General features: G+C 37.1%; 2 protein-coding genes across 2 annotated transcripts; both read left to right on the top strand.

Annotated features, from left to right (window-relative positions):
* Window positions 1–133: 133 nt before the first annotated feature.
* LOC113497347 (SET domain-containing protein SmydA-8) lies at window positions 134–4821 on the top strand. Its single transcript, XM_026876872.1, has 10 exons — window positions 134–230; window positions 630–876; window positions 1039–1194; window positions 1369–1623; window positions 1998–2120; window positions 2322–2509; window positions 2658–2873; window positions 2983–3170; window positions 3381–3493; window positions 4546–4821. Exons 2-10 carry the CDS (start codon window positions 631–633, stop codon window positions 4699–4701), a joined length of 1641 nt encoding a protein of 546 aa, XP_026732673.1. The 5' UTR covers window positions 134–230; window position 630; the 3' UTR covers window positions 4702–4821.
* Window positions 4822–6156: 1335 nt separating this feature from the next.
* Window positions 6157–13218, top strand: LOC113497434 (insulin-like growth factor-binding protein complex acid labile subunit). Its single transcript, XM_026876987.1, has 3 exons — window positions 6157–7446; window positions 10017–10265; window positions 10894–13218. Exons 2-3 carry the CDS (start codon window positions 10029–10031, stop codon window positions 13216–13218), a joined length of 2562 nt encoding a protein of 853 aa, XP_026732788.1. The 5' UTR covers window positions 6157–7446; window positions 10017–10028.
* The last annotated feature ends 4179 nt before the right edge of the window (window positions 13219–17397 follow it).

Here is a 17397-nt window from a genome sequence, read left to right on the forward strand (position 1 = left end):
GCTCGAACAAATTATGCACTGTGTCAAACACGGGATAGCTGGAATACGGCTAGTGTTACAAGTGTCAGATCGCGAGTTATTTTTACACGCGCATGCGCTGCGCGTGCGCCGTCAGTCGGCCCGGAACCCGCACGTGTGTCAAATTCAGGAAGAATATCGTGTTGTTTGGAAAATGTTAAAAAGTGTTACACGGATTTAGTTAAAAGGATTTGGTAACTGTAGTGAAACAAGTATGTATTCAATTATATTTCCTCGTATGTAGATATTATTTACCAGTACCATGTTTTGTAGATACTTGCAAGAAGAATTTGAGTGTATTTTTAGCTTTAAATGCAGTATATACTGAGAGTATAGATATTCAATGTTATCAATAATTCTGGCAAAGAAATTGGCACTGGATATAAGATTACATATTTTTCAAACATTACCTATTCGCGAAGATGTTGACACCTGATTTGGAAGGTGTAGCAATACAACTTTTCACTGATTTTTCCTCAAATATAAATTATTTTCGAGATGTATTCTAGACATATTCACCAATATATAATAGTATGCCAGTACAACAAATTTTCAAACATAATCAACACCTTAACTATTTAAATTCTTAAATTATTTTCTTTGTTTTACAGAATGGTGTCACAAGGCGCCTGCATTATCTGCCTCTCTCCGGCTCTTCAAAAATGTTCCGGCTGTCAAAACGTCCACTACTGCTCCAAAGAGCACCAGAAGCAGGACTGGAAGCAGCACAAGTTCCAGTGCACCCCCGCCAGGGTTAAGGAGGATGAAAAGCTAGGGAGGTACCTCGAAGCCACCAGGGACATTAAAGCTGGAGACATTCTGTTGAAGGAAAAGCCTCTTATCACTGGCCCCACTCAGGTGAATAATGCACTAAACTTCAAAAGTTAGGACAAAACTGAGCTGAGCTAAGTTAAAAAAACATTTTTCATAAAAGTTCTGAGCAGAATCCAACGTTATAACTAATTTGATTCAAAATGAGTGTCTTCTATAAATTACTTATTTTTTCCATATTCATCCTAGGTGACACCACCGGTATGCCTCGGTTGTTACAAACTTCTAGAGGAAGGAAAGACAGTTACGTGTGAACTATGCGGCTGGCCCTTCTGTTCCCAAGACTGCACAGCCAGGAAGGAACACGAACCTGAGTGCCATTATACAGAAAAAAGAGGGGAAAAGGTAAGGTGACATTTTGATTTCACATTCCCCTAAAATGCTTTTTAGTGCAATGTTTGTTTATTCATATATTTTGCATACATTTCCAAAAATTACATCCATTACACATTACCACCTTATTATTAAGATCCGGGTAATTTGTCCAGTTACTCATCCGTTTTTCATTCTGTTCATCAGGTCAACATAACAACATTTGGTGCTCCACACCCGAACTACCAGTGCATCACAGTTCTACGCTGCCTGTACCAGCGCGACCACGACGAGAAGCTCTGGGCTAAGCTCCAAGCGTTGCAGTCTCACTGTGATGACAGGCGGGACACGGACAAGTGGAACAATGATAAGAAAATGGTGGCCGAATTCATCTGGAATTTCTTTAAGCTCGAAGGGGTTTTCAGTGAAGAAGAGATTATGAAATGCTGTGGAATTTTGCAGGTAAACAACAAAGATTTTTTTTAGGATATAAATTGGGTCGCTCTCAGTATACAGTTGTGTTGCGGAGGGTTTCACAAACATTCAAGTCACAAAATCAAAGGCACCTAGATTTAGAAATGCTTGTCCGCGCACAGTGGTGATCTAAGCCTGAGGGGCTTAGATCACCACTGTGCGTATTATTCGAGGTAACATCTGTTATTGAAAAAAAATATTATTACGGCAACCACGTAATAACTAACCTTATCATTAGCATGACATTTACATTTTTCCTAGAGATTCTAATTGAAGCAAATAGGTAACTGAAAACTGCTATTGAACTGGTTCAAAAAATTATGCAAACATACTTTACGTTAACGATTTTGCTGCTTTTACAGATCAATGGGCACGAGGTACCTCTCCTGGAGCCGGAGTACGTCGCTCTGTTTGATCGCATCTCGATGGTAGAGCACAACTGTCGCGCTAACTGCAACAAGAGCTTCACTTCAAACGGGGATATTGTAAGTAAAACTTCATGTAACTAGGTAGTTAATAGGAAGGTTTGGTTGCAAAATACTGTTTCGGCAGAACCTGTGATGATGAATAAGATACGCCACTCGATAGCTGAACAAATCCGTAAATATTGAATATCCAAATGTTTTAAAATCCATGCCATCGAATTAAATTATTTTGATAAAAATTTTCTCTCTCAAACTTCACAGATCCTAGTTGCTGGTGTGAACATCCCCAGTGGCAGCCACATCTCGGTGTGCTACACCGACCCCATGTGGGGCACGGAGGCGCGCCGCCACCACCTTGCCGACTCCAAGTTCTTCGAGTGCTCCTGCGAGCGCTGCTCTGACGTCACCGAGCTCGGGACCATGTACAGTGCTATCAAGTGCAAGAAGAAGTAAGATTAGCCTTCGAACAACGTTGCTTTGGGCTTATGGTTTTACTATAGACTAATACAAACTCGTACCGAAAAGTCTCGTATAGATATTCTGTAATTTTGATACATATATTTAGTAAATAACGTATAAGATTGTTATCTATTGCAGGAACTGCAAAGGCTACCTCCTGCCAGAGACCTTCATCCTTCCAATCCTGCACAAGACAAAGAATCCAAATCCAGAAAACCGGAACTTAGACAATAAATTCTGGAAATGCGAAACTTGCAAGGACTCGGTCTCTGATGCTATCATACAACAGTTGCTGCAAGATATCGGGAGAGAACTCAGCATTATGCCAAAAGAAGATCCTGAAGCTTGTGAAAGGTACACATTTTTATACACACCCATTTCTGTCAGTTTCTACTAGCAAAGCAACGACAAGAAGAGTTAACAGGAAGATATTAAGTACCAATATTCTGTAATCATGTTTTAGGTTCATAGGCCATTGCGGTAGTTATCTCCACCCGTCGCACTTCTACATGACAGACGTGAGCATGGCGCTGGCGCAGATGATCGGCCAGGAGGTCGAGCAGGGCCTCGCGATGGTGACTGACGACCGCCTGCTGCTGAAGACACAACTGTGCAGGAAGATCACAGACTTACTTGAGATATTGGCTCCAGGTACAATTTCAAATGAAGTATTCAATGGAAGCAACTGCTTTTGAGCCATAAACCGTATGATGGTGCTTACGCAACATATTTCTGCAATTCGTAATTTCTTCTTTTTTGCAGTTAAATTATTAAGTATTAAATTAGGATATTTAAAAATATTTTTTTAAAAGCTAATCATCAGTAATAAAAATGATAATGATAATGGTTTCCTTGTTCCAGCTGAGACTCGTCTCCGAGGCACCTTGCTGTTCGAGATGCACGCCGCCATCGCTGAAACTGGAAGAAGGCAGTCTCTCATAGATGGACCCATGACTTTACTTGGCTACGTTTCAGTAAGTGACTTCAATAAGCATTGATAGTGTTGCTTATTAACAACGTCCTCTCAAACGTTCCTTAATTTCGATCATTTTTAGTATTTGTCGCTATAGCGGCAACAGAAATCATCATCATGACATGAATCCGCTGCTTCCTAGCTTACCCAAAATTTAATATTTAAGTTGTACAATTGTACATCCATCTATCACAACATCATTAGTCTTCATACCTCTCAAACGAGGTGGCCTAGATATATTTCAATATTATCTAGATCCCCAGCAGCTAGCTAAATAGAGTGCCTCGCAGATAACAGATAAAGGACTAGCTACTATAAACAACCGTATAAATCTACAGCAACACTCAAGTAATTAAATAGATGCGTTTTGACTCCATCTACTTACTAGATACATTAAGGTTTCGCAGATTTCCATCTGAATCCCATTCCGATATTATCAGACTGTTAACTAGTGCAAGAAACTAAACTTCAAACTATTTTTGCACTTACCAATTAGGTGGTTGAACTAAACTATTACATATTTAAAAAACTCAACCTTACTGCATTGCAATAAGGTTGCTTTCATCAAATGTCATCTTTGATCACCGCGCACCCGAGCAAGGTTTTATTGGATAAGCTGGGTAATATTCTAGTTTTTCTCAACTCAGCATTACTAAACAAAAATGTTATCTACATCTACGCAGTTGTTTGCTATGTTGATGTTATGGCGTGCGTAAGAAAAGGTTTATGTGTTTTATAATTCAGATTAATATAGCGTCTGACTACGTAACATCAGGATATGTAAACACTATAAAAGTTAATTTAAAATGTATGAAACCATAAAAAAACTTCACATTTATATTTTACTCGGATCACTTGAATTCGATGAGATCCCTTACAGGTATTGGAATTAAAAGTAGAAATCAACTATAAAAAAAATGCTTCCATCTTTACTTTCGCTAGTCCATAGACATAAAGAGCGTAGTATTTATACGAGATCACTGAATAACACGGAATAAAATAAAGGATATTTCTGGTACTTTTTTACTTGACCTTCTCCTACGTGTATTTCAGGAGTCCCGCAGGATCCTGTCGGAGGCAGCTCGCCTACTCCGTCACGAGCCCCCCGAGCTGCCGGAAGGTAGGCTGTCCCGCCAGGCCAAGATCAACCTCCTGCAGATGGACGATCTCATCAAAAGCCTCTCTGCAGCTCTACCATCACCTCTGTAAACTGGACTCTGTAAACTGGTATTGATTTTAAAAGTCGATCTACAAATGTTTATCATGTATTTTGCTTCATCAAATTTTGTTAACGTCTTAATTTAAATAAGACTCCATTGCAAGCTCAAACAGTTGTTTTATTTCCAATCTTTCATTCTGGATTTGTGGTAATTTTTGCCTGGCAGCCTCCAGAAGCACTTGGCATATACGCAAAATTTAATATTTAAGAAAATGGTCGTTTTTTTTTCTCCAACTTTCACAAGAGAACATGCATTGGAAATAAACTACATATTTCTACAAAATAGTGTGTGATTTCCCGATTTGCGGCATTGTTCTGTAAAACTGTTAACATGTCAGGTGATACAGTCATTACAAAAAAAATGCAGTACTTATTAATTTTTTGACGACACGGCCTAACAGATACCTACTCGTACATTTACTGTGGCTTAACTGTCGTGGAGATCAAGTGACAAGAACAATCACGAGTTGCCCATATTCACGTCAAGTCAAAATCCCCTACAACTCCCCTCAAACACACCTGACGACAAAATTCTATAAATGTCTGTAATCTCATAACGTGAAATAATTACTTCAAACTCGTCTAACATCAAAAATCTATCGGCTTTGTGTCTTCTAGTTTTAGGCATGTGCCACACACACGTGATCATAAATATAAATTCTGTCTTAGAATTGTGTCTAGTCTTAAATCAAGTCAAACAAATTTTACCAGACATAAGCGGAAATTTGTCGACGAAATTCGTGTTTAACAAAAAAGGTATTTGACATAATTTTGAAATAGATAAAACCTTGTCTATATATCGCGGCTAGACTAAATCCTGCAATATAATAAATTTGGGATTCGACAGACAAATAAAGACTTGTCCAAATCCCGAACTTAAAACCGATGTAAGACATATTCCGGAATTAAACAAGAAAAGGAAGTCGAAAAAATTCGGACATGACTAAATACGGGATACGTATTAAATTCAGACACTAAGAGAAACAAGAAAATGTCGCGATGACAGAATCGCTGCCATCATTTTCATTCAGACCTCTAAGTAAATTTTCATTGACTCAGAGGGAAAAAGAATAAAATCATTTCGTAAGAATATCTCATCTGGTCTGGTCAATCTGACGGAAATGAAATTTTTATCACTTTCTAATAGTCTCTACTGTTTCATGAAACACTGTCCATAAAATTAACCTGAACCTCTTAAAATATTGTAAACGATGTGGAAGCCATAATGAAGTTAGTTGAGAATGCCGGCATCCCGCTACCTTGCTACTGACTGACATAAAGGGAGCTCGGTCAAGTTAATTGGAACGATATCGACACTTCACGGAATCGAAGGTGTCAATGTGATCTACTCTCAATATAATAAATTAATATTGAAATCATTTGTGTTTTTTATCTACAGTTTTACTTAATAATTAATTTACAGCGTGTGAAGCTCTTGTTCGGAAGTGAAAGTACATAAATTTACCAAAAAAAAATGTACTTATTCTTGAAGACTTGACCGAGACAAGTGCAAACAACAGTAAAGCTAATTATAACATTATCAGATGTCTTAATACGCAAAACGTCGTCTGCTCATGAAATATGTAAAATATTGACATAACGCCGGACAGATAACCTATCTCTTGTTCTTGTCTGCCCGAAGCGGAATTGAGAGAGAGAGCTGAGACAGAAGATATCGTTGTAACAGTCAATCTTAGTGCTAACAAGAAAAGTAAACTGAATGTCAAGTTTGAGGCTGCGATAGGGAACAGATTACAGCTGAAACGAAAGCATCTGCTTGAAGATGCTATGACGTAATATGTTGTTGTCAGTCTTATGTTGATCTATGTAATAAGCTAATGCCTCTGGTCTCGTGTCGGAGTGAAATGGTGCTTGGTTGTCAGTGATTTCATTTTAGAATAAGAGTCACAGCTTGAAGGATTTGAATGTTTATGATAAGGTGTACTAACATCCGGTACATACAGGATTTGAAAAGTTGGAAAAGAAATTAATTTAGTACTTCCCAAAAGGAGATTCCACGTCTCTGTCGTGTTAACTCAATTAACACATCCCTTATATTTTTCATGTGTAATGGAACTTGCTCTATGTATTGTAGTTTAAAGATTACAAGCGACTTCAATTGGTAGTTTGTTGTAAACTTGGACGATTTTACTTAAGTGCTTACCCATAGTGCTACCCCATATTCCAAAGGGAAAGAGGGTGGAAACCCTCTTTCCCTTTCTAATATTAACAACAAGAATTTCTACCGTCGGAAAACTTAACATTTTCAAGAAACACAATTCGAAACGAAATTTTCAATTTCTTATGTTCGTTTGAGAGAAAATACAATTTCCAATAGTTATCACTTAATCGAAATTTAGAAACATATTCAAAAGACCCGACAGTTTTGTAACGACGTCGTTATTAGGATAGTTCTATGATTCGTTATCTTTAGTTATTAACACATGTAAATATCGTATCCAATGATAGCGCGCGAAAATCTTTGCACAAACATACCTTGAGTTTGTTACCAGCATCCGAACGGACTGTACGCCTCGAACAAAGTGCGAAATCCAAAACTCTGTTCATTTGAAAAGTCTTCAGAGTCATGCCTTGACTCGCCAGTGTTGTCAAATGTGGTTTTTGAATTGTTATTGAAGTTCCAGTCGGAAAATGCAAGCGATTTGCGTCAGAAAAACCCGTGTTTAATGTTCACATTCGAGGATAGATAGCGAGCACGTTTCATCGTGTAAAAGGTGGGTAATTTTAATCTACTTGTGAATCTTCAGCAGTTTGATTATTGATGAAATACTTTACTTTTTACTGAAGTGCTAGGATTTCTATACAAGTGTGGCGTCCTGAATGCTACTAATGTGATCATACCAAACACAGTTTCGAATAAAACCCAAGAAGGAAACTTGAAAACTCCGAAAATTTGGTAAAACTGCCGAAATCTTATTAAACAATGCTTACAATACGATAGCCTTAGCCGCATGCAATATAATCTGTGTTCTTCTATTGTTATCTGGCACACGTATGAACTGAACTGAAAAAACATTTCAGTCAACCTTACATAGAACGAAACGATTGAAAACTATTAGTGGTACATAATCGGGATAAAAACTATCAATCATATTTCGTCGAATTTTTTTCAGTGGTTTTTATTATTAAATGATGTAACGGTTTACTCACGCGTATTTATCGGGGTAGCCCGACTAGTTTCGGACCCAACCGGAGTCCTTAATCATGAGCAGACGCAGCGAGATGCGCGGCCGCTGACGTCAGTTCGATTCGCGATAATGAATCAGTCTCACGATAGTTATTATAAAAATCAGTGGTTTTTGCTTGAAAGATAAACAAACATCCATCCTTACTTACAAACTTTCTCATTTTAAAATTTCGAGGATTTTATGCGAAAAACTTAAATAAACTAAACTAAATTTCTTTCTAAACCTAAATTTAAAATGTCTAATGTTGTATATTAAACTATTTATAGCATCTTTGTTTGTTTAATTGCACCTGTCTAACACAAACTGTATCAAGAGGAAAGTTTTGATTGATACGAAGCCTATTGTTTTGATAAGTATTATCGGTAAGCTGTGCTTCCTGCCGGCGCCAGGCGATGACTACGGGTCCTTGACACAATTGATTATAATCTATCTATCTATGTATATATCTACGCACTGCAGGCAAAGCACGACACTTAAGCTAGATTTCTGGTAAACTAAGCAAACAACAAAAGAAGCGCCCATCTGATTTGATTTATTTTAAGAAAAAATATTTCTTCAAGAAAAAGAGCGTCCCATTTCTGTTTTATTACGGGGTGAAATCCTCATGTTCTCCTTCCGCCTGTGGAGAATCAGCGGGGTGTGCTGGACTCTTACCGGCTAAAATCCCCCGGTGTGTCTTCCCGCACGTGAACACGCGGTGCCGCGGGAGTTCAAATTCTTCCGCAGGCCCGCACTAGTGCTGGCCCAAAAGAGCACGTCCCTAGGATAATCCTGAATTATTCATAGGATGATGTACTTACTACATTCTACGATTAACAGTATATTTTTGTTAATATCGGCCACGCTGTGATATGGTGATAGACATCAGTTAAGTCATCGCCCCTTTCGTGTCAGTCACGATCTACAAATACACAAATTGGTTTAATCATGAGTTAATGACAAGTCTACATAAGCTGGAGTTGAATAAGTAAAGATATTTTTTACTAGACCTTGAAATATATTAGCATCGCCTTGTAGGTCAGATTTGGAGGCAGGTTAGTACTTACTGTAACATTTGGAAATCAATATTAACATACATCCGAAATAATTTAATATAAAAGAATGGATAGTTTGACTATCAATTAGTAATTAAAAATAATAGTGAGGTTTGTTCAGTACATTTCAGACCTAATCTATAAGTGAGAATGTCTTGAGCAATAACAAAATAGGTTGTTTTTTGTTTTCAAATCAATGCTGAAATTACAAGTAACTGAACATACAATTATAACAAAATGCTGATGTTATACGTCAGTTCCACATTCTGGCAATTTCTATACTTGTAATGTATCTTATTTGAAGATATTCAATCTCTTTAAAACCCCAAAAATTTCGAACTTTGCATATAACACAACAACTCATTAAAACTATACTAAGTATAATTATTTAAAAACCAAACAAAAATGAATTATGAAGCTTCCATTCATCAAGTAGCAGATGTTGAGGTACTTGTGTGACAGCACCGAGTTAGCACACCATACATAATGTTATCAGTATGTATGTGTTAGATTTCATCTGTATCAACAGATCACAACACCTGTGGAATTTTCGGAACTCTCTATAAAATAATTCCTAAATCACTTGACCTCTCGCTCCTGCTACAGTAACAGATCTGTTGTAATATACTTAAGCTATAGTTTATACCAAACAGCTAGCTTTTCTTAATATTCTCCCTCCCATCCATCATTTCCCGACCGAATCTCTAGGGGAATTCCAAGATCTTCATGTTGTAATCTGAGATTATATTTTTTACACCATGCCTTCAGCTCTAAAGGAAAATTTACTAAAACAGCGTCGTCAGACGTCATTACTCTTGAATATGATAATTTGATTTTAAATAGGTGTTAAAAGAAATCGCTGCTTTACACCCAAATAACAGTTTCGTCTAGGACATTCGTCATAGAGCACTTAAAATATAAACAGTATTTTGAACTGCAACATTCAATACTTCGCCTTCACTGCATTGCTGTTATAAAATATTGTGAAATATTTTTTGTGTATTCTAAAAATCTGTGAAACAAACTAAGTGATGCTCACTATATTTTCGTATAAAATTTCAGAGCGGGAGAGTCATGTCACTAGCACGCTACATCTGGCTACTGCTGTGCTACGCGCAGTACGCGCGGAGCAACCTGATGGACGAGTACAAGGAGTACACGACCAGCTTCATGTACCCCAAGAACGACAAGACGGAGGAGCTGCCCGTCGAGCTCGGCAAGGACTGGCTCTCCGGCTGCATCTGCAGGGCCACCTACCATCGGAAGGCGGTCGTCTGCTTCGGGAACTATGAGTGTATGAAGTTTCCAAAGGTAACTAATAACTCATTCACTTTTATTTGATGTCTAGCTTTTGTCTACCGATTTTGTTTGAATGCTGCTTTTACTACTGACTGTGAAATCCCCCGACACACAAGGATTAAATTGCTTAATTACGCGGGTGTAGTTTCTTTTTTTAAATACTTTTAAAATATTATTTTGAAGAACGATTATAGTTTCACTCAATTAGTCTTCTGTTTAATTTACCTAAACAAAAAATAACTCAAAGATGGTCTACGTGGCTTATCACCCAGTAAATCCACGTCACATCCCGTAACCCATGTTATCACATTACTCCACGACGTAAAACAAAGAAATATCATGTAATCTCATACAAACATCGAGTTTACTATTAGCATGCTTCACAACATGCCCCGTGCGTACTCGACGTCACACAAATACTAGAGATAGCTTCCAGTAATTACTGAGAGTAAACAGCGAACACTGTTCACATGTTAAGACGTAGAAAATGTATTATGTTATATACCTATACCTTCTTTATTGTTATTCAAGCTGTCCTGAAATAAAACACTCCAAATTCAGCAAAATTGAAGATGAAAACATTAAAATATAACCAGACTGATAAAAAAATATGACATCATATTTGTTTATTTTATTGCAGGTGCCAATACAAAGTGAAATATTGAGAGTAAGAACTACGGTCATCAATGAAATCCTCAAAGGTGAACTAGATTATTTATATTATTTGAAAGTACTTGAGATAGAAGCAAACCACCAACTGCGGTACATCGAGCCCGGCGTGTTCTCCAACTTGACAGATCTGGAACATCTATCTATTTCCTACAACACGTTGTTGAGATCAATCCATGAAACAATTTTTGAAGGACTTCCGAATCTCAACAATCTGACTTTGGTCAACAATGGATTTGACTCCGTTTTGGAATTAACACCCGCCCTTAAACCCAGCAGATTACCATTATTACGAAGACTGGATTTATCAGAAAATTCTTTTGAAACTATCGAAGAACATCATTTCATCCCAATGAGAGGAACCATCTTAAAGAAACTTGTGCTTAATTTGTGTAGATTAGATTACATACATCCAAAAAGTTTTCTACCACTGAAACATTTGAAGGACCTCCACGTCGCAGATAACGACTTAAACTCCACCTTAATTGGAAACTTTTTAACAACAATGATGGCACATAATATCAGTTTGCTACACCTAGACTTGGCTGGAATGGGATTTAGGAAACATCCACCAAGAAAACTCATGTCCATAATAGCACAGTCTTCGATACAAAGTTTGATTCTGGCCAGAAATCAGTTTGAAATTATTGATGATGATAGCTTTCCTCAAATGGTGAATTTACAGCTTTTGGATCTGAGAAAAGTTTCAGCGATATCTATTGGCCCCTTAACTTTCAATCCGGGAATATTTCCAAACTTACGGTTTCTCTTATTGAGTGGCAACAGTTTACCGGGAATTCATGGCACTCACCTTTCTAACCAGCTGATGCTCTTAGATCTCTCCGATAACAAGGGGCACGCAAATAATCCTGTTTACTACGAGATAGATCGCTTTACATTTACAGAAAGTGATAAGCTACAAGTATTAAATTTAGCTTTTAATGGAATAAGGGCTATATTTAATTACACATTTACAGGACTGGATAACCTAAAAGTGTTGACTATGGAAAATGGAACTCTCTATCATATCGGAGCAGGCAGTTTTAAGTCTACCAAACATTTAGTAATACTCAATTTAGCAAATAATCCCTTGACAGCTAACCAAAATTTGACTAAAGCACAATTCGAAGGTTTAACTGAATTAAAAATACTTATTTTAGAGAGTACTGGCATCAGAAACTTTTCTGAAGACGAAAATATATTTGAGATGATGCCTAACTTAACTCACTTGGTTCTCAGAAACAATCCACTTTATTACATGAGCGCCAAAATCTTGAAACCTTTGCAAAAGCTTCAGTTTCTAGACCTCAGCGATAACTTGATGGTAACTTGGTGGGAACCCATATTTATAACTTCAGGTGTAAAACCGACAAAATTATACTTGACAAATAACAAGATATCACATTTCTCAGTCGGCATGATCAAAGACATCAGTTACCTGTTGGATGACGACAAAGGTGATGTAGTGATTGATCTGATGGACAATATATTTGTGTGTGACTGCAGGTCTATGTTTACTACTTATCGTTGGCTTCAAGCTAACGGAACTACTGCTGTAAAAAAGTACATACATAACTCTAAATTTCATTGCAGTAGCCCTGACATATGGGAAGATAGGAAAGTATCAGAGTATTTGACCTCGATAAAGAGTTTACATTGTTTAATGTTTGAGAAGATATCGAGTATCATGGTGCTGGTTTGGACTGCACCGTCATTGGTCACTATTATTCTAGTCGCATTCATTGTAGCTGTCATTTACAAGTATAGAATGTACATACGTTACTGGATGTTTGTAGCAAAGATAGCTTTAGGAAGAAATTTGAAGAAGAAGTCGCCAAAGCCAGATGTTATTAAAACTTATAAATACGATGCGTTTGTTTCGTATTGTAATGAAGATAGAGACTTTGTTTATGAGATGATCGACCAGCTGGAGTCGAAGCCTCCGTACTTGAAGCTGTGTGTTTATGAACGGGACTTTGAAATAGGTTCTTTTATATCGGAATCTATTTTGACTAGTATTAACGAAAGCAAGTATGTCATACTGATAATAAGCAATAGTTTCGCGAAGTCGCAGTGGTGTCGGTGGGAGACGCAGCTGGCGGAGTACCACCGGATCTTCCTGGAGGACGGCACCTCGTACGACCCGCTCGTGCTGATCAGGATCGGGGAGATCCAGAGCAAGTACTTGACGACCACGCTCAAGTATTTGCTGAAGACGAAGATATACCACTTGTGGGACCAAAGGAACACTGACGAGTTCTGGAAAAAGTTAAAAAACGCTATTACCAAGACGTGATTAATTTAATTAAGTTTTAGTATAATTCTATTTTTTAAATATAGATTAAACATACAACTTTTTTTATTAAAATATGCTCAGATATTATTCATACCCTACAAGAAACAGTTATTATTAGGGTAGCTTAACTAATTTTTCATTTACTTTTATGGGCCCTAAATGCAAACGCTTTGCGGCAACTTTCTATTACATTATTACTTTTATGTGGAAATACAGATTCGACTTTTCGTAGAATAAGCGTCTTAGTATGTGCATAATAACCATATTCTAGATATGCTTTCTTAACAAAATACTTAAATATGCTGATTAATAAGGAAAAATGTTAGCGACAAAGTTCCCAGAAATGCTAAATAAATAAGTTTCTAAATCAGTCACTTTGCCATAGTAAATAAATTTTATATAGATAGGCTGGGGCTCGATTCAATTCAGGAAATTGATTAAATTTGACACTATTCGTATTCTCCTGAGAATGTTGCCAACACAATATATGGAAATTAATAGTATTGACCGTGTTGTTATGTCCCTACCAATCATTGTGTTAGAAAAATGCTTAGATAAATATGGATAGTGTAATTTTAATCCTGTTTCCATCCATTCATTGGTCATTGTAAATAGCGAAATTGGGGCCCTGGTGAATTAAAATGAACAAAGTTGAAACATTTAGACCTTACTAGATGTAAAAAGTGGTGAGGTAAATGAGGAACTCATCGTTCTATGAATGGATCGTATGGTTGATGTCCAACATAATGTGACAATTTATAAACCGCCTCTAACGTTACCTACATAAATCCTGACAATTCTAAGAACCTAGATTTGACTTGGTTGTCCAACAATCTTACCACTAGGATATCACTGAAGGCAATAAAACACGATGGAACTGTTAAGTATATTTTACATTTTTTATGGTTTAATACGAATTGAAGTTTTCCTCAATTCGCAGCTTTCAAGCCGCGAAAGTTGGGCATCGTGAAATCCTCGAGAAAGTCATACATCGGTACTGGCGATGCATAAAACTTAATCGTTATCAACGACGCCTGTTCCTGCGAGTTACATAACAGCTTTCTACCGGAGATAGGAGAAACCATTAGTCTCGCTAAAATCAGATACTTTGATAACACAAGTAGATGGTAAGTAGTAAGTATATTATATTTAAAGACGTAAAATGTGTTTGCAATAAGAGGAGATGCAACTTATAGTCTCGACCGCTATTAACATCAAAATCGTAAGTAATTACTAAAAGGCTTGTTTTCAAATTATGAAACATTTGATTAAAACCAAAGACAGAAAGAAAGAATAGATTTGGATTTTAATTCTTCACCAACGCCAAAATAACTCAACCACCACGCTCATAGCGTTAAGACCGCTCTTTGTGGCACCATATAGCAATTTATAATAGTCAATCCTGTGCCCATGCGGTGTGCAGCAAAGAATATCTTTCTCCGAAAATCGCCACCCCTAAGTGCCATCAAAGAAATGGTCATTACAGTAATTAACAACACTTGAAGTAGCGGCAAATCACTTGTCAAACAGAAATCTTGCAAAGTTTACTAAAACAAGCTAAGTAGCCCCCATTATAGCAGACGTCTTAATTTTAGAGTTTGCACATCCACTAGACGCCTTGCAATGGGTTAAAGTGTTTATACATCATCATCGTTTAACAGTTGGTTAAATAAGCATGTATCATTATCAGTAGTGTCTAGGCGTTTGCTAGTTGCCAGACTTGAATATTGACTAGTTTTAATTTTGCGATGTTTTTTTTTTATGTCGATTAATTAAATTCATATGAAACCTCATAGTCAGCTGCTGGTGCTACTTTAGCAGCACTCTAATTAAAAGTTAGACTAACTAGTACTACAAATGCAGTCGTTCATTAGTTTTTACACACAATTTGGAAAAATTGATTTACATTTGAAAATGAATAAAATACTCGTATGTACAATAACATCTCAAGAAACGGAGGCAGTGATGACTTTATTGAGCGGTTACGAGTATTGATCATGACCCCTACCAAATTGTTAAAGTAACTGTATTGATAATATGTTTGAATTCTGGTTTCATTTAATAATAGCCGTAGTACTATGCGAGCTCATATAAAAAGGAACATTAAATTAAACAATTTGTAGAATCCATAATGTTTTGGGAGTGATTACATATCATTTCCTTCCGTTGGAAATTAGGCGTCAGATCAATGATGTATGTCTTCTATTAAATATTGCTAATGGTACAGTCGATTGTTCAGAACTTGTAGCTAACTTATCTCTTAAAACAAATCTAGTTGGTTTCCGTCAACGATCACTCTTACATGTACCTTTTGCAACGACAAACTACAGACGTAATGCTTTTCTATTAAGGGCAGCTCGGAGCTTCAACGTAATACCACGTGATTTAAATATTGATCTGTTTTGCACAAGTGCAGGCACAGCAAGGCGTCTACTAGCCAAATCTTTTTTCGATGCTTGAATTATTTAAATATTCTTCTGAGTCTTAGGTATTGTATTTTACTGTACTTAATATGTGGGGGCTTGTTATTAGCAACTAGTTAAAATTATAGTTAGTATCTAAATGATGTTATTAGTCTGTAAGCCTTCCTTGAATAAATAAATAAATAAATAAATAAAAATAAATTACATCCGTAACTTTGTTATACTTGCTGGTTAATCACTCTTTGCAACTGACTTCTTAAAGGTGGAAGTTCTCAATTCGTCTGATTTTTATTTAATTTAGTTTAAATCTTAGAACTTGGGATTGAATGATTCGTTTTTCATTTTACTGTCGCAAAAATTTGGTCCTATTAAAATTTCATCGAGTTTTTCCCAGTAATCTTTATTTGAAGTCGGTGATACGTTTTTCTTCTTAAAAAAACATTGAGTATGTTTGTACCATCAACCGCTCACCAACATCATCAATTACAGTTTATCGAGGCCTCATCTAACAAAAGTAGGCCTCCCTGCATTATAATTCAGACATTCGCTAGACAGTCACCGGCGCTTCGTGTTGACTCAACTAATTATCTCCACAATTGTACATACTTGCTCATTTTAGAAACTAATGCAAATTGTGTTACTCCCACACCACGGAGGTCTTAAGTCAATGTGTAATCAACCTACTATAACCAGTCCACGCCTTCTTAAATGATGTGAAGCGTTTATATTAATGTCAACAAAAAGAAAGAAAAGTTTGTAATGAATATCATGTGGAAGCTCTTTTGTTGCTGATGCTATGTGAACTTGGTGAGAATTCAAGAAATAAATATTCTCTCTACAATTAAATAATTTACGCAGCTAGCAGAGTGTCAGTGTGACGGGCAAGCATCCCCGTTGCCAACTTCTTGGAATCCCGAACCCCGACGGTGTGCACTCGATAAACATCAGCTGTCAAACATCATTAATATTTATCGCAACAGCCGAGATTTGCATTGATTAGGGTCATGATGCTCAACGCATATACAATGTGTTAGCAATTTGGTGAAGCCTGATATCATTAGCCAAAGACTATTAGAAGAAATCATGATTAAAAAGGTTTAGGTCACTTTAAGCACACTAAATAATATAAGCTTCTGAAATTAAGAAGAGCAAAAATTGCATCGCGATAAAAGCCAACAGTATGACAGGTACCGTACTAAGTTCCTAAAGTTAGTAATTAACTTCTCATAATCTATCGGGTACGCGCGTAATTCATCGGTCAAGTGATATCCCAACCGACAGCAGTAGCGGTAACAACGCAATGTGCAAGAATACCGTTTTAGACACGTTTTACAAAAACCCATATCGAATAACACAAAAAGAAGAGTCAGCAAAAACCTTAATGAACAATTAACAAGATAAGTACAGTGACCACCCGCGACATAATGAGAAAGAGCGACATAAATGAAACGCATTCAATTAACTCAATTAGTGCACCTTTCGTTTTTAAAGGCAAGTCTTGGGCGCCTTTGTTTTGGCGCGGGAGAAAACACCATTTTCATTCAAGATATCGTCGCGGGATAACGGTGCGACGCACGCGCTCGCACCCCGTCTCCGTCCGACATACCAAGACGCTTCGTGTAAGACGGAGACAGTGCACAGACAGTGGCTGGCAAACGATTACTCGACTGACCCACTCAATACCACACACTCTTTCTCGGCAGCAAACGAAACCTAATTTTGATATCGTGTGAATTTGCAATGTAACGAGATGCTC

Source organism: Trichoplusia ni, chromosome 9 (genome assembly GCF_003590095.1).
Source record: "Trichoplusia ni isolate ovarian cell line Hi5 chromosome 9, tn1, whole genome shotgun sequence".
NCBI lineage: Eukaryota > Metazoa > Arthropoda > Insecta > Lepidoptera > Noctuidae > Trichoplusia > Trichoplusia ni.